Source organism: Temnothorax longispinosus, chromosome 3 (assembly GCF_030848805.1).
Source record: "Temnothorax longispinosus isolate EJ_2023e chromosome 3, Tlon_JGU_v1, whole genome shotgun sequence".
NCBI classification, from domain to species: Eukaryota; Metazoa; Arthropoda; class Insecta; order Hymenoptera; family Formicidae; genus Temnothorax; species Temnothorax longispinosus.
In genome coordinates, this window is record NC_092360.1 from 7,338,920 (window position 1) to 7,358,037 (window position 19,118).

The 19,118-nt window shown below is 40.6% G+C and overlaps 1 protein-coding gene across 4 annotated transcripts in view; it reads left to right on the forward strand.

The window, feature by feature from the left end:
- Window positions 1-670: 670 nt before the first annotated feature.
- The window catches only part of Tfap-2 (transcription factor AP-2), a 207,943-nt gene continuing 189,495 nt past the window's right edge, over window positions 671-19,118 (forward strand). The window contains exons 1-2 of one of the 4 annotated variants that reach the window (XM_071772104.1): window positions 671-897; window positions 4,004-4,195. Coding sequence is in view for 1 of the 4 variants with exons in the window: in XM_071772108.1 (XP_071628209.1) it covers window positions 4,160-4,195 (36 nt within the window). In the remaining 3 variants the exon portion in view is untranslated. Of the gene's footprint in view, window positions 898-1,245; window positions 1,380-4,003; window positions 4,196-19,118 lie in introns of those variants that run through there. The other 3 variants (XM_071772106.1, XM_071772108.1, XM_071772105.1) reach the window with 3 other exon arrangements.

Here is a 19,118-nt window from a genome sequence, read left to right on the forward strand (position 1 = left end):
GGCCTACCAATTTCAGATTATCACGAATGATTTCGAATACGTTAAATCTGACGTTTAAGGATAAATTTAAACTTCTGAGTAGATTCGAAAAAATAGGTTTGAGACGAATGAAAGTAGATCTCTTGGCGTTCGATCGTTCGATGGTTCGATTTCGATCAATCGTTCATTGACAACGAGATGGTTCGTTGGCATCTCGTTTCATCCCCCATCCTCATCTGTCCAAATATCGGCGGTAACTCATTCACCGGCGTCTCTCTCGTAAATCTACACTACATCTCTCGACGCGGCTCGGTCTGCGTAAGTTACTTCGCGACGCGACGCGACGCGTCGCATCGCGTCGCGCTCGGGGGTTAAGGGTTAGGGTTAGGTTAGCCCGTCGTCATCCCTCTCCGGCTCCGGTACAGGCAGGTATATGGAACAGGGCCGCGCAGGGTCCGTCGTGTGACTGTAGGCGGAGGCACCACACCCCCGCGGGGGCAGGCGATAGTACCGCGCCGCGGGTGGTGGCGGAGGCGCATCGTTGCCGCGGCAGGGGTGGCTTTTACGGGGCGGCAGGGGTGGCGGCTTGGAGGGGCAGGAGGGGGGCGCCGCGGCGCCTCTCTTGCCTGGAGCGCAGTGCGACGTCGCGAGGCGCCACGTGCGGTGGGCCAATACACATCCGGGACACACGGCACGAGATACAGAAAACGTAACGTAACGCAACGCTACGCGACGCGACGCGACGCAGCGTGACGCGGCGCGACGCGACCGGAAGCTACACCTTCGCTCCGGCAACATCACTGTCCTCTCATCTGCTTTCGTGCATTTTCTCGCGTGGCGCGCGTCCTCGGAGTCGTCGCGCCACGCCGCCACGCCGGTCCGCCTGCCATCTTCGACGTGCCACCGAGTGATTCCAAGGTGCGATCAAGTACACATACTGCATACTGCCCAGCAGTACTTGCAAGAGGGGGAGAAAGAAAGAGAGAGAAAGAAAGACAGAGGAAGACACGTAGACCGTTCGCGAGCGCGGAGAACGAGCGAGCGGGGGTGGAGAGGGGGTAAGAAAAAGAAAGATCACGGAAGGGAGAGAAGGAAGGGAGCGAGCCGGTCGCCGGTCGGTAGGAGCGCGAGAGTGAGAGAGAGAGAGAGTGAGAGAAAGAAAGAGAGGGATGGTCTGACTGCGTTTCGAATTAGCCTCCGATAATCCGCTTGCGGATTAAGTTACGAAGGACACGCGTGTACGTACGTGCGCGCGTCATCTCGCTCGCGACAGATATCGCGGGAGCGCATTTTCATCTTTTTATCGCGAGTCTGACGCGAAAACGCGATCGGTGACCGTCGCGGATGCCGTCGCCGCTGTCCGCCCGTCGGTGATTCGGCCGCGAGATCGAGACGAGGAGGTGAGTTTGCGACGTGTATCTCCTGGACGTCGCGGTCCGGCTTTAACTTTTGCACCAGCGACGAATCGAGTGTGCTCCGGAAAGTAACGACGAGGACGTAACGTGCCTCGCGCGAGTGATCGCCGCGAACGCTGTGCGAAATGCGGCGCGGCGGTGACCTTGGACTGTTTCTTTTTAACGTGGAGTCCTTGGAGCAATCGCGAAGCCAAATAGCTGCCGGAAGAGATTTAACGATGTAGCTGCGGTGTAGGCAAAAGCCACTTGGACACAGTCTGCGATTAATGTTTTTTTTTTCCAACAGCCAGGAGTTCATTAGAATACCGTCATCGCGTCTTATTTTAAAAATATAAAGAAAGAGGAACTTTTCTTCTCTGTGTGTACGTGTGCGAGAACAGTCACATATATTTGGGATTACGTAAATAAAGCGACTTTGATTCTCGAAAACGATTGACAGATTAAATTTCTTTTGTTTAACAAACGTGGCACATAGTGTTTCAAACATTACGCTTTGTTTTCGAAAATTTCTATCATAAATTCCGGTGAATGTAAAAAAACCTTTGAGAATAGAAAAATTATGGTTCACTAAACACAGTAAAAACAAGAAATGAAGGGAACAGAAATGAAATGATAGAAATGTTATTTTTATTGCGGTGTGATGAAGTGGTGCGTGAATACATTTTCCAATTTAGTGTTAAACTTTTTAGCAATTTTTTACATATGCATAATATTTATTACTACAAATGTGTTTTTTGTTCTTTCAAGAAAAGTAAATACAAGCAAAAAATGTAAGAAAAATGTTTAGAATGCAAGTAAAATATGTTATTCGCAAAAAGTGATTCTCGAGAATAAACAAACAGTTCTTTTACTTCGGAGATGCAAGTTCGCGGGTTCAATAGACGTCATTGTGCACAAAAAGTGCACAATGTGCATAAATAATATCCTATCGGCGTAACGTAAGGTTAATCATTTCGCTCGTAAACGTCTGATTTAATTTAAGCTTGTGTCTGCGAGAGGACGGTACGTAAGTCGGATATAACAATAAACAATACAGAGAGGCAGTAATTTGTTGGTCAGATTGACTCGTTGCATGGAACTTTGTGATGTTAAATAATAAAGTCGACGGTGCCGCCGCTATTTGATCACCGTTTGATTTAAATACGGTGAAAGGAAGGGGAAAGAGGGACTCCGTGAGGATTCTGTGGTAGAAACAGTACTATGCAGAAAATATGTTATATTTCCTACATTTCAATTTAATAATGATATCCTTTGCTTTGCACGGATTTGCATAAATCACGGATATATTGAAAGATGTGTGGTGTTATTATATATGTGTTTTAATTTTGAAAGCGAGAACCGGGTATAATTGCGTTCAATAGCTCTTTATGAATATAATGTTGATGAGAGAGAAAGAGAGAGAAAGAGATTTCAGTAATAAATCATTATCTAAAGTTTCACTACAGTTTCGTTACAATTTCACTATTATTGACAAGATTTGTCAAGCGATTAAAACAGTGTTCATTCAAATACACATATTTTTCCGTCCAATATAAATCTTTTTATATAATTGAATGGTTATGTTTTTTTGTTAGCTTATATATTTTTTATTTATATATGGATATATTTTTCTGCATGCGAATTGAAGGGATGTGATTTTTATTGCGTTTAGCACTGAGACTGTTTCGGCATTGTTATTGTTTTATTCGTTAATTGATCAGAATATGGAAAGCCTCTTCTCTGAATTTCACGTAATTTTTAATCTTAGCATTGTACGACGTATTCTTACTCGTACTTAAGTCTATGTTTATAGTAAAATAAATCTTTAAACACCGTTGTGGTGAACTTTCCGAGATACCGCAAGTTGATGCTAAGCATTTCCATGAAGTGTCTGATTGTACTTGTAAATACCTTGGGAACTGCAGATATTTATACTCGTAGACATTTCAATAGCGAAAAAGAAGCTAGGGCTGTAATCCCCGCTTGTCGAGCGTCTTGGGATATCTTCTCGTTTTGTGAAAGTGTTTGCAATTAAAAAGCGGTCGTGCCACCTCGGGGAGCCGTATTTAACTTTGCTTAACTAAGTTCCCGATCCGTTGACGCGACGCCCCAGGGATTCCGGCCGACGAAAGTAATTCGCATTTTTGTTACTCACCGCAGGAAATTTTCGCCAAATCTTACTCGATATTTCCGCCTCGTGTATAGTTCGCGTGCAAAAAAAGGATCGTGCGAAAATTCCTTAAAATTTTCTTTGAGAAAGCAATTTCACTGCATGCGCATAGGTTTTTCAAATCCAATTAGTTCTCATCAAATAATTTTCTTTTGTAATTAAGTAATTTAATAATTTTCCTTTATAGTTGAAACGTAGTAATGACAAATGAATGAAAGTTCAGATTTAAAAAATTATTTCACTAATTGTAAGTCACATGTATCTGAATTTACTTTATTAATGTTTTTAAGGGAAACGATTATTTCCACCGGTTAATATTATGATAATTTCTTTTTAATATGTGAATTTGACTTTAAATCGATTCATCTACCAATTTTCGACAAACTCGTTATTTGAGATACTTTTTATTCTATTTAATATTTATATTCGCTCGAATATAACACATCTGTTTTTTTTCCAGTACAGCTCGCTTCTTCACGAAGCTGCCGACGGAAGATGCCGCCTGCCGATCATCTCGGAACGTGAGTGACAAGCTGGATATTGGTAGCGTGCCGATTGGCGAGGAGTTTCCGGGTACCCCACAAATTTTTCAATCACGGAGGACAGTAAGAACAACATGTCTTACCTCGCTCTGGACTCCAACGCCTGGCAGGTAAGTGTTACATCTGTCATGCCGACTTTATATATCGGCTTTCACGCTGGAATGAACGTCGGCGTTTAGTCAAATTGCCGCGTTCTGTGAGACTTAGGAATACAGCCTGGAAATATTATAAATAACTGTTAAATATTTTTTTTATACGCAATCGGCGAATAGTTAACGGTAGTTTCTAACACTTTTGAATACCATTCTGCCGACGGGACATCAAATTACAATGCAAATACGTATTTAATTAACAAGGTTATTTAGATTTTTTTGAATAATGCACTTTTTGATAAAAATAATATTTTTTTTTACAAATTAAATTCTCTCTGTATCGCGGTTGTACATATTTAATTTTCTCTGTATGTGTCGCACATATTTTTTTATTTTGCGGATTACAGTCGAGAAATGCTATCTTAAAATGTGATTCTAAATTTTGGAGGGAAATTCTTCAACTCTAACATTTTTATGACGGTGAAATAAACATGCTATGTATTTTGCACTAAATGGAAAATGGAAGACGTGGAAAAAAAGTTATATTTTAAAGCAGATATTACGTACGGGATTTATAAACCGATTCCGAATGATGATATTATAAATTCTCAGATATCTTCTCGCGTAATTGAATTTTAGCTTCGGGCGCAAAAAAGATTTACACATTATTTAGGGTATCTACCTCAGTCATTCTAATATGACCGTAAGAATACCGGAATGTATATCTCCGTGTAATTTTCGCGACAGCGGCGCGGATGGAAATATTGAATTTGAAGCTCGCGTTACCTTAGCCGAGGTATCAAGACACGTCGCCGCAGTAAACACATTATCCTCGTGAATATATCCTGGATATCCAAGCTCCCGGCTGCTGTGTGTGACATGAATATTTATACGCGGCACAGAGAGAGAGCTATCGTCGCGCATGAACATTTCATTGTCCCGCCCGCGGAAGCTGCGCTCTCTCATTATTTTATTATTTCGAATATGTAATTCTAACGAGGCGTCTGCGGACGAAAACTGTTTAACTGAAAAATTCGTCCGATTGGCGAACATCGATAAACGGTTCGCTTTGTATCCGCACCCGAATCACAGACTGGCCAAACTTAAAATTGAAACGCTATATTTTCACAGTTAAAAAATTCATGTGATTATTATACGTTTGTAATACACGTATAAATTATTACACGTGTATTAATTAAACGATATAGGCACGCGACACGCCTGAGTACGAGAAGAACAAAGGTGTCCAAAGGATTATTCGCTCTGCAAAATTGTTGCATCTCACGCACGCTTAAAAAAGGATCTTCTCTTAACATTCCGTCGGATTATCGAAAAAGCGTATAAAAATACCGCGTTAGCAGTCGATTGGACTTCCTGCATACCTTAACCGCCTTATAACCACTTCCGCGTACAACCCACCGTAAAACGGCCGCGCGACGCCGCCAGCGAAGCGAGCTAAACGGGCCCTATTTACCGTGAGGCGTTTCTGATAATCGTAGATCACCGAGGACAGATCAATCTTCTTCCGCGATCGTGCGGCGATCGGCGCGCGGGCCCACCCCATTCATAAACCAGCCAACCAGACGTCAGATACGGATCGCGGGAGACCCCTGCATCCCTCTCCTCGCCGGCTAATTCTCCCCCTCGTAGACGCGGTCATTACCGACGCAAATTAGCGATGACCGATCCACGCGGTACTGGCGTTTCGCATGCGATGCGTGGAACGAGTTTGCGCGATTACGCGCGCGCGTACCGCGCTGAGGAATGATGCCGTTGGGTTAAGTAATGCGCGCACGCGATCGCGATGCCGTACCGTAGGTAAAAAGACGATCCTGAAGTCCTGAAGCCGGACAGAAGAGAACCCCTCTCGGTCCTACGTGCAACGGGCTCGCGTGGGTCCCCGCGTGGTCTACCGCGAGCTACGTCGTTATCTAGAAAAGAGTGTTCGTAAACGGCGCGGAGAGTTCTTGTGTACACACACAGTTCTTACGTACTTACGACGATGATAATTGAGATCTAGGATACGCCGGGGGAGAATTGTCGCTCCACTCGGAAAACTATTTGAAGTATATATGACTTCTCTACTGTTCGCGTGTAATTGCACGCGGTGCGTGACATCGTTCGATTTATTCCTCGTTTAAACAATTTTTTGTTTAACAATTCACGCAACAGTTTATTACGCGACGTTCGATGTCTGTAAACAGACATCGTTTTCACGTAATCGTCGTTTTTCTTGTATCTCTTGCCTTTTCTTCTCCCTAATAAGTTTTGTGTAGAATTAGGCATTTTTTAAATATCTGTGCGAAACTGCAAAGCAGTAACTCGCACGTATCTTTTTGCAGTCTAATTGCATTACGATAAAATATAGCATCGGGGGGTCATTAACACGCACCAAATGTACATTTTACCACTTTGGGAGTTATTACGTTTTGGTGAGCCGCATATGCCATTGGCAGAGTCGGTCGTTCAGACGACACAAAAAAAAAACTTGCGCGAACAAATGGAGAGGAGACGGGCGAAAAAAAATCTTCGATCGGATAAAAAAGAGCCGTATCGTCACTGCGTTTTGGACACGGTATGGCGCGCATCAGTTCTCCCCTTCACGGCGGTCACGGAAATCATATAGTAACAGCAGGAAATGTAAGTTCTCGAGAATGGCGGATAGCGGAAACACGTTTAGGTAGTAGCCCCGTATTGAATTATGTTGTTAGCCGAGTTCTCGCTAGCTGTGCCTATGTTGTCTGAAAGGCAATCCTGCAGCGGTCGACTAGTACTTGTTCTCTCAACCCTTACCTCCTAACGCTTTAATTTGTTCCACTGATAACAAGTACCCCGAGTGCTTTCTCGGTCTTCAATTATTTATTCAAATTCTGAGATTGCGTTTAACGTGCTGCTAAGGACGTTACATTTCGATCGGAAATATAAAGAATATAAGCCGCACATGAGGATCATTCATATTTTTACACTTCTCGTATTTCGTAATATGCGAATGAACTTTTTTTAGATACGAATTCTTACCGTTCTTTTGTCTGAACATTGTACAGTTATTTTATAAATAACCCTTTTTTTTCAATTGACAGAATGTTATGTAAAAAATACCATGCTTATTATATATTTATATATGCCTGAGATAATTTTTATACAGCGAGTAAAACAACAAAAATTTTTTACCATTGAATTATATCAATTTTGAGATACGACGTAGATTAACGTGAACAGAGTATAAAAATATTGTCGAAATGGTGATTTGTGCATGCAGCCACTGTGCTAGGTTAACGACCACTGGCCAAACAGAGAGAGAATGCCATTTCTTTTCTACAAAAATAATTATTGTAGTGAAATTCAGTTTTACCGTTTTTGTTTACACACGGGAAATACGGGTTTTGACAAAACAAAATATATCAAAATACTACTTCATTGGACCAGTTCTGCCGCTGCAAAACTGCCGGATATTGAAAATAGCTTCGTAACCGAAAAATACGGGGGAGGGAATAATAATACACGACGATAGAAAGGAAGTCGTCAAAATGCGGGAACGCGGCTGGTGAGTGACGAGTATTTGCACATTTTCCAATAAAGTATGATCTGGTCACGTGGCAGAGCCGAGTGGCGAGTTGTGTCTTTGTGGCTGGAATAACAAGGGTGCGATACCCACCACGCAGGAGAGAGTTAATACTTTGCTCTCACGTGCCATCTTTGCCGAAGATCACTCTCGTGTCTTTCGTGCTTCCCCCCCTTCTTCCTTTCTCTCTCTTTTTTCTTTTTTCGTTAATCTCGCCGTGAATACGTATTGACGGGGAAACCACGACGCGTCCTGCAAATAATATGTGCCTCGCGATATTTCGTTATATGTTATACATTATTTGTATGAACATTACACACTGCAATATTTCAAAATATTGAGAAGGATAGAACACTGTTTTTTTTTACTAAGCTTTATTCAGGCGGCAGTACAATAATGTGTTGACAATAAATCAAAAAGATTCGTTCGCTATACGAGTTACTGATGAGAACTGAGCTTAAGATGGTTCTTTCTCTCGTAGAAGGACCTTATTAAGTTATTTTTCCTTGTTACTCGTTAATTTCCTAATCTTTCGACGCAAACTTTCAGGTAGTACTTCCAAATTCTATTTAGACAAAAGTTAAATTTATTTTTGAATGAAACTTGATTTGTTCAAATTGGAGAAATGTAGAGTGGAGAGAGAACTACTATGGGTCAACAATCATTGGAATATGATTAAATTAAATGATAAATAATAAATTAAATAAAAAATTCTTTGGCTAAACTCTTTGGAGAGTGTTATATTTCTTTCATAGGATACTTTTATTCAAATTGCTGACCAATGATTCTTGATCCGTTTCACGCACACATCTTTATTGATAAATGTCACCGTGCATTTGACTGACTTAAATTGTCCGATCGTCGCCCCACGCCGCTCGATTTGCCGTACCGAAAGAAAACATTTTTCTGGGGTATCAACGCGCATCGGTTTTGTTCTCGGTGTAACCGAGCGTTACGTTCAATATAGTCGAGTTATTTGCCGCTTTATCTCCGCTTAATGCGTGATTCACTATTTTGCATGGCGGGAACAGTTGGTGGCTACATCAAAAACCCACCGGGCTTTTCAAAGCACTTCAAAGTTCGTAGAATCGAGCGCGGCCTCGTTGACGGTGGAGGGTAGAGCTTCGTTTGCGCGACGAGATGGGGAGGGCAGCAGAAGAAAGACGAAGAAGGGTGAACGAAAAATAAATGATACCCGAATTAGCGTAATCGTGTGATGGTTTTGCGAGGGAGATACGCGGCAACGCGAGAGGGCGACGTGGGGAACGACAAATTGCGTTTCGATTTCATTTCGCGCGGAGATGACCGTCATCACAGAGAATGAGGAAATCGTGGTCGTAAGAAAGAAAAAAAAAAGAATGAATCGGTCGTGCGGTCGAAATTGTTTACTCGATCAATGAATGGGATCGTTTTCCTTCAAATAACGCTACGCTCCGTTATTTTGCTCTTGTCATGTATATACAATATAATTTAATGCTAATCGCAAATCGACATTATCATTGCATCGAGGAAATTACGTTATTTAGCGTGAAACGTGTTTATGATAATATTCTCGTTAACGTGTAGCAGCTATAAAATATTTATCTTCAAAAGTAAGGATTAATCAATAATGTGGTTATTGGTATATCATGTTCAACAAACATGAATTATAGTTTCGTAGTAATATTGGGTCGACTTATAAATAAGTTCCGTTTTACTTAACAAATTAAATTTTTAGATTTAATAAACAGTATGTGTGACACTACAAGTATTGATTCGTAAATGATATACTCTTAACTCTTAACTATTTGCAGCAGATAAAATAATTGGATATCGTGAGTAATAATTTCTTTAAAAAAGTGATTGAGTAATTATATACAGCGGAACTTATTTATGAATCAATCATATAGCTCCCCTATTATAAAATCTCAGGTCTCTCCGATCGCGTGTCATTACTATTTACGCATGAATTAAAAACTAATTTTTAGCCAATTGTTTTACTTTGTGCAGAGGACTTTGCGGAAGAGGGTTATTGATAGATCGGAGTGGATTTAAATGAAAACTAATAAAACTTGACCTTTATTTTTTCACGATTTTCAAAATGGTCTCGGAAAGTGATTTTACCCAAAGGAATGTTTATTTATATGTTTAGTTACCATATTGTACAGAAGATAAAATAATAAGAGACGCTTTACTTTCGATCCGACAACTGTGTTTATCCATTCTGCCGACAGTCTTGGAAAATTATTGGCTTCAAGCCCTGTAAACTCATTATTTGTTCCCGTCGATAGAGCAGGTAAATAGAGCAGTTATTGACCGGAGTCAAACCTTCGTCTGTTCAAATACACAGAAACCGAACGCGAGGCGATTGTAGCGGGTAACAGTCGAGGTTGCCGTTTTACTATGGCGGCGCGAGTTAATCATGTAAAAGTGTGTATCTAATGCGCTGCAATTACAGTTAGGCCGCGGTACGCAGGGCGTTGAATAAAAGACGGTGGCTGTCGGCGAGCAGGACGATGCCAAACATCGACGATAGCCCCCTCGGTAACGTTGGTTAACCCATGTGACAATGCTGAGAGCAAGGCCCATTGTCACCCCCGGGTACTGCACAAAAGGGGCCGCGGCACTTTGTTCATACGTGTCTACATGCCGTGCGTGTCGCACGACACATTTCTGCATAGGTAATGCAAACGATATACATTCGGGTTCTGCGACCTTTCGCCCTGCAGTGTCACGTTAACGCTTGCGATACCAAGACATTAAGTATGTGTAGTTGCTATTGCCAAGAACAGGATATGACTGTCGAAAGTACGTTTTCTTGCTCAAAATTTTTATTGATCAACGGAAGCTTATAAAAAGATGAATGTTAAACATATTAGAAACGATATATTCAAACAAAATGTATTAATAATAAATAAAACACGAGCTCATTAGGTATTTAAATACAGATTCTTTTAATTTCCACTGTTTTAATTCGCTGAAAATCTATAAATCTTAATTATATCTGAAAATTGTCAACTGTAACGCAACTTTTGTGAAATGCCCCTGATAGCAAATATTGATCATACGCCAACCCGGAAAAATCTGATAAGATCTCGGCGAGATTCTGGCAACAATGAAAAACAGGAGGGAAAAGATGCGAAGGGGAATGTGTAAAATAAAGAAAGGGGATAGGAGGGAGAGAGGGATAGCAGGTGCCACGTATCTTCCGCGATAATAATTTTTCTAGACCGTTTTTCATTTGGCATGGCCGTCAGTCGGGACGCACCATGATCAGTCAGCCGACGTCGGCTTGTGTTTTAGTCCTTAACCCGTTCTGCTTCCAGTAATTAAGACTCGAGCTTAAAAAAAAAGAGAGGAAGACGACCGAGCCGTGGGTGGTTAGGGGAGATCGGGGCCGGGTTAGATTAGAGGTAGGAAGGGTGGGACAGGGAGTCGAGGAGGCAGGGGTAGAGCGCCGCGCGATGACACGCTCCTTTGTTCCGGCCTTTTGCGAAAGATACCGGAGTAGCGAGTGGCATTTGCGAGCACAAAGAGAAATAATGACTAGTCCGGCGTTCAACTAATATTTGCGTCTAACTTTTCCCTGAGATTTTTTCCCGGTAGTGTATGCGCGTTTCCCTTTGCCGGTGGAGAACGTGCGCCGGTAGACGACACGGACAGGACGGCGAACGCGTTTGTCGAAGAGAGAGGAGACGCGATTCTGCCAGCTTCAAATGCGGAAAGATATCTCGCAGTTGTGGAATAAACCAGTGCTTAAGGTGTCTCTTTGTCGTCTTACGCGTTCACGCATAAAAGCGAGTACCTGATACTTGTACATTGCCTGACATTTTTCCTCGACTCAGAAGATAGCATAGCGCGGCGTACGTATGTACAAAAATATGTACAAAAATATATATATATATATATATATATATATATATATATAGGATTTTCCTATTTTTTACTATTAACATGAACAGTTTTCTCGGCGACGTCGTTATCATATTTCGCGCACATATTTTTTTAACATCATTAAATATGAATCACGAGTACGTATCTCGTACACGTCTGAATATTTTGATCAAATTCACTTTACGAGAGAGCGATATTAATTTGCATAATGGATGGTCGCTGAATATACGAGTATTATATTTCATTATATTTTGCACATTATTCCATTTTATTTTTCACGTTTATTGGAATATATTAAGTACGGCAGGGAGGGGAGAGGGGCGCATATTTTTATAGCCGAGTATTTCTTCTTCTGCACGTGCATGTGGCTATTCGGAGTTTAAATATTTTAACGGTATATTCCATCACTGGGATTTTCATTAGATCTACTGTTTCGCATTTATTGCTTACCATCGATTGCAATTTATTGGAAGTGGCGCCGGCCGTTGTTATCTGCCTTCGGTACAAATAAAATTGCGAAATGCCATACTATTTTTTTATTACAGCTCAGTTTTCATCAACATCATTTTATACAAATAAAAAAGCAATACACACTTACATATGTACACAATTAAATATTCTCTCTCTCTTTCTTTCTTTCTTTCTCTTTCACACATGTATGTAGGGGTTTTTTGAAATAATTATAAATTGTATTTGAACCTTAACATTTACATACATAAACACACATACGCGCACTAGTAAACTTTAATAAACTCTTGTTATTCTAATAAACGCGCCTTTTCGAATGAATATTGACACGTACTTATTTAAAGATATAACTGTGTTCGCGTGTATGAATTAATTTTCATTATTCCGCACTTATTCTACCGAAATCCCGTCGGAAGACACGTACGAAGTTGCAAATTATTTTTCCAACCCCTCGAATAACCCGTGCGATTCGACCACTCTTGTAGACAAAAATTCGCGAGCAATGCGTTAACGGGAGGGTGGCCGACGAATTCACCCTGTACGTAGTTTAGTGGCCCTGGTCTTTCGAGGGTGGCGGCGGCGGCGGTGGTGGTAGTGGTGGTGGCAGTGCAGTGGTGGGCTGGTCACGTTGGTGGTGGTGAAATCGAGTTAGCCAAATTAACCATGAAATAGACTCCCTCCCTAGTGTCTGTCTATCTCGTCAGCCGCTCGTGTCGTTCGCATCGTTCCAGGACCACTAACCAAAGCTAACCAGTCCCGTAGGCCCTTTTAGGGCCACTGCACACAAAATTGAACCTTTGCCTCCAAAGGAAACGCGACCATCGCTGAACGCGGGAAAACCACGATATGTCTAAAATGTCTAAAGTTCGTAAAAAAAACTTTTAGCGTTATAATAGCACTCGACAATGTGCTCTACTGAACGTTCATGCGTACTATTTAATTAATTGATCAGAGTTTGATTTATACAGCTACACACATTACCATGTGTGTATCAATTAAAGTTTGAGTTTGTTTGCTTGAACAAACGGAATTAACGTCAGATGAAGTCTACAAAAATATTTGTACTACGAATGTTGTAATATTATTGTAAAGAGTATTATTAATAGTAATATATTGTGCTATATATATTGTATATAGTTATAATTACAAATATTACTATTCATTCTCACGGAAGTACATTGTTCTCGATCACTATATGATTATTTATTAATTCTGAATTAATACATACAAAATTTTGCTTTAGCGGAGTAGCCGACTGAATTTCGAATTAAAAACCTCATTATTCTCTGCTGGATGTATAATTACGTTATATGGATAAATTGATAAGAGAGAGTCATACATCTAGTGTGAAGAATAGAACTTTACATTTATCAATGCCGCCTATAATGACGTATGAGTTTTTAGTATCATTTAATAAAGTATCCATTATCTTTAGATTATAAAAAAATAATTTTATTTCCTGTTGCACGCTGTTAATCTGTGCAAGAATGAACTGCCATGTGCCGTATCGTCCGTTCATTCTCGAGCGAATTCCACCTACAGCATGCGAGATTCGAGGCGAGCGTCTCCCGGCTGTGATTCATGGGTACGATGATCCCATTGACAAATAAGAAAGACGCGGGTCGGCCTTTTTCTCATTAGCGGCACTTTGAACTAACCCGCCCACGTTATGACAAACTAGATTAATTTTCTGTCCAAAAGGTACCGCCTTCGCGATCGTTTGTTACGAAATTTCAACTGTCAGCCGTTACTTTATCGCGGTCAGCAACATGTTTCGGAAATTGGCATTTAATTCGCCGCGTTTGAGGAACATCATTACGATCGGCAGAGGTATAACGCTGGACGGCTCTGTCGCTCGAGCTAATTCGAGCAACAGAGCCGTTTACATCGCATATACACATTTCTCGAAATAAAATGTAAAAAATATATATTACCGTTAAAATTATATTAACATTGTTTGAAAAAAAATGCGAGTACATGGCTGATGTTTTAAAATTCAATGTAATTTAATTAACGTGGAAAATAGACATAATGAAGTAAATTTGATTATTAAACCATGTAATATGGTATAATGTAATATAATATAAAGCCACAAAAGTCAAACCGCGATCTGTAAGTGAAAATTTTTTGAAAGGGCGTGCAGATATATATTTTGCACGCGATAGCTGCACCCGCCGACTCGCAACGCTGGAACGCAGACGCACGACGTTTTCATTGTAAAAATCGAGATACCGGTTAAAAATATTCAAAGGAGGGAGCGATGGCCGAAGAGGGGTTTATAACTCACGTCAGGCAGGTAATTAGCCGCTTTTGCCCAGCTGTAATGGACCCGCTAAGGCACTAAGCGAGACCCTTAACTTATTTAAATGAACCGGTAACCCATGTCCATGTCCAACGTGAGCCAGACACGAGGCAATATAGAAAAACCATTTATAAGGGCACTATTCCGGATGCCTAAGCAACTTCTTTTCCTTTTGCTACACTTTGGACTTCGCAACCATCAGGCGATCTATTTTTTTTATGCCAACAGGTACATACCAGCATGTACAATGATCCCTGTTTCACGGTTATTACGATATTGTATGAAATTTTTCAATATGCGAGGGAAATGTAGGTAATTGTATTACATATACAAATATATCGCGAATTACATCGACACCTACGCATTTTCAATATTTATACGAATTGATTGTTCACAAAATTGAATATATCAATTAAAATAAAAAAATATATATATTTTTCAATGCTTATTTATTGAGAATTAGTTTGTTAATTAGGGCAACTTTTATGTAAGAAATATTATACATATTGTTCTGATTATTTCTTTAACAGTACTTTAACAGTTAACAACATTACATAGGATACTTTATGAAAGATGGAGTATTTACATATATGTAGCGCGCAAGACGTTACTGTATCTCGTGATAATAATATTTTCGGATTAACGAACTGTTCTGTTTGAAACTTTATGATAATTATTTTGAATTAATTTTAGAAATATTATACCACGAATTAAATAAAATAATCGTCATCATCAAGATGGAGATTTTTTTCGGATTGTCGTATCGAGACGTCGACTTTAACTGTCAAAAGAACATTGATTTGTTTTCGACGGAATTTAGGGGCGCGTCCAAAGGGCGAATATTGATTTTATGTTCGGCTGTAAAAGTGTGATTTGAATTTTGATTGCGGGCTGGGAGAGATCGCGTAACAGGATAGTGCACGCTTTGCCAGACGCACAAGGGCCCTTCAAACGACGCTTACTCGACTAGAAAATTGAAGGAATATACGTTTTCAAGTGACGAACATCGTGGACCTCCTGACCGCGTACGTTGGTAATCACAACTTTTTTTAGTGTCGTTTCAAATAGAGTGTCTTCAAATTGCTATATGTCGTGGGAGTCTTTAATTTCTTCTACTCGTTTTCGTGCATCTCATGAATATAATACATTAGTACTTATCAATTTTCCGAACGATGTTTTATTTCTAAATGTGTTCTCTAGATTTTTTAAGTTTTATCGCAATTTTTTATGCACACAAAATCTATTTATCGCAAGTTGATCTTAAATACGATTCTAATTTTCTTTACTGTTAGGTTATTTATTCGCGAACGGAAACAAAACCATTATATATAATATATATGAATGAACACGAAGAAATATAATATAGTGTACTTTTTTATTCTTTCGTTTTCATGGTTTTATGCAAGATTTATTTAATGTGTTTTTGTTCACTACAATCATTTTGTCTGCTTCTCTCGATACAATCTTCGCATAGAAAGTAGGAGCCATCTGCATCACTACGTTCTCGCTGCGAAAACGAAAAAAGGGGAGGTACCGTTACAACGTAGGGTTACTCCTAGGCGAATCGTTTTAGTCTGATTACGATCTTCGGCGTAGCATAATTCGATAATGATACGAGGGCACGGATTTTATCATAAAGGCATGCTAATTCAGATTTTGTCGTAACCCGAGATCACTATAATTTGCGAGAGCGTAAAAATAGGTATTAAAATATCATCATAGACCGTTTCCGAGTATCAAGAAGACAGGGCGGTCGTTTTCATTGTCAACTCACACTTCGTAATGGTAATGATGGCTGCATATTTGTCTTCTTGGCCTCCGTACCGCTGATCATTATGAGAATGCAATCTCGGCAATGAATATTATCTATTTTCTAACATTTCATCTATTCAATATTTTCGTGGCGGAACAAGATTTATGGGACGCTATATATCGCTGCCAGATAAGGCGTTTTAAGTTGAACACGTCATTTTTACGCGTATATAGCCATTATGTTTAAATTATAATTAACTGTTATACATAATTCCACATAATAATAAGGAATTATTAGCCAGATGATTAGTTCTTTAATCTTTCTCGAATCCGTGAACAATTAACAGACATTTAGTTTCCTTTGTGAATTGAATTCAAAATAAGCGGTCAAGCTTACTTTACGTTTGGTTTATTCAGAATCGATAATCAGTAAAACAGGCAATTACAAACTGCGGCACTCGAGGTGAACTGGGTCCTTCGCGTCTCTATACAGAACGAGATCTGAATTCGGTCGGCGCTGCGCAATTCTGTCGCACCGAGCGTGTGTTAACATGCGCGCGCGAAACCCGGGCAAATAAACACGCGGCTCATCCGGAGGCTCATCATTTAACCCGACGACACCGTTTCACGTTTGTGCGCCGTGCCAGGCGTCTCGACGCAATATCGTTAAACAAACTCATATAACGTGGACAAACTAGCTGTTAATGTGGGTATCGGTGGGTTGTGTTGTGTAATCCGTGTACACCCATCTAAGTATTCTCCCGGACACCTTCTCTTCCTCCCTTAAACCACTTGAACCCCAGTCCTTTCTCTCGCCGTTCGCCACGTCGTCGTCGTTCGCACTTCTCCGTCTTCCTTCCGCAAAAGCGCTGCTCTGTCCTTCTTCGGCTCTCCTAATATCTCGTGGCTCCAATTAGTTCTGAACGTCGGACTGTCTGTCCGTCCGTCCATCCGTCCATCCGTCCGTCCGTTCGTACGGCCGTCCGTCCATCCGTCCGTCCGTGGTTGCCGTTTGCACAGTTCGTTCGTTGCCTCGGCTCGTTCGTATCCCTCAGCTTCATTAAGAAACGCTAATGCGTTTTGTTTCTCTTTCACCACGCTCTCCACTCCCGAAGGGGAACGAGCTAGGGACTCTTTTAATAATCCCGCAGCACGCTCAGAGATTTATTATTTTCGGGCTACGTTGCTGGATAAGTCCATATGGCTGACGCCCTCTCCCCCTCCTGTTGCACCCGTCGCCCCCATCGTCCCTCGTCGCTTTCTTCTTTTTCTTCGGGCTGCCTCTACCGCGTCCGGTCGTCCTGCCGGCTCGCGAACTTCTGTACAGGGTGACCTGATAAAGTTGGGACTCACTTTTGGAGCACTTGGGCCCTAGGCAAAATACCACTCGAGGCTTCCTAGCTCGATGAAAAAATTAACAGACAGCGTACTATATTAATTGCGAGAGAAAATTTACGTCCGCGCGGCCCTTCGAAAAAATGTGTGTTGCATCAAGATCTCAAAATTCTTCATGCACTGTTTTACTTTAGCCCGATATTTACCGAACGATGACTAAACGCGAACGGGGTTCGAACGACGTACAAATTGGATTTCGACGAACTGTACTTCCTCGAGATTATATTCGCGATTACGCTGCTTCCGATCGCGAGAGTAACCCGAGTCTGTATCTCGCCAGCCTAGGCAATCTCGTATACGCAGGAACGGTGGTAAAATCGATGCCGACTCAGACTCGTTACGGAGAAAATGGAAATAGCGTCTGCGTCCCGGGCCCGATCGAGACGTAGAGAGAGGAGACGCTCCTCTCCTACGGTTATAATTCTTAGTGAACGTATAAGCTATAAGCATATTCCGGTCCTTTGATTTAACGAGGTGTGGTGTCGGTTATACTATAAACGGGGTACATCGGGGCCCCCTATAAACCAAACGGCCGAGTCGGTAAATTAGGAACTGAGAGAGACCTTTCTCTCTCTCTCTCTCTCTCTCTTGCAGGAAGCCCCCTAAAAATACAATTAACGAGTCGTTTAACGGATATACCTGGCGCGGAGGTCACCAGTCTCTTTCTTCGACGGGACGGGGTTGCATCCGTGCCATGCAAAACGAAATAAGCCGCGATTTTTCTAAGCCGCACCCGTGTTTCGATTGTGCGAAGAAACGGCGAGGATTTATTGGCTGGCTGGATTTAATAGGAGCTCGATCCGTGCATTCCAACACATGTCCCGACTACCACCGATTCTAATTAACTGCACGGGGATATAATATAAAGCAGTTTTGCATATCTATATAAAATATCTATATGATCTTATTCACTCAAGTCCGTATATGTATGCGTGTGTAAATTTCGTTGTTGCTATATCTTTTTATAAAATACGTATGTATATCTCCCAAGTGCGTTCCAAAAGACGATAAATTAAAATTTATTAATCTTCGTAGATTAATTTATTATTTACGTTTATCGACAGGGAGTCTTGTAGAGATACGTGATATCGTGACACATTACTGGAATTTAGCTACGATAAAATAAAATAATTAAATAATTTTAGTTAATAAAAAGTAAATATATATGATTATGGCAAAAAAAAATAAAATGTATATATATTTTTTGTTTGATACCACGATGTATCTCAATGAAACATAAACATGGTCATGTGTCATTGCTGTAAGATATGCTACTTTATAAGTATTTTTTTTCGTTGAAAACATTTATTACAGTAATAAAAAATCGGTATGTCGACTGGTAGCAATATATAACCGTTTTGGTCAGCATAATTATCGACTATAAGGACCATATTTATTGTCAACTAATGAAAAATTATAAATACATTACGATATAAACTGTATATATCCACGTTTCGAAATTATGTGAATTATGTAGGAAAAAACTAATCAATTTTTAGAGAATTTATCAGCATTGATGATAGTTAAATTTTAATCTTTTATCTTTACATTAATATTTTTGCCTGCCGGAAGTGCAGCGATCGATAAAT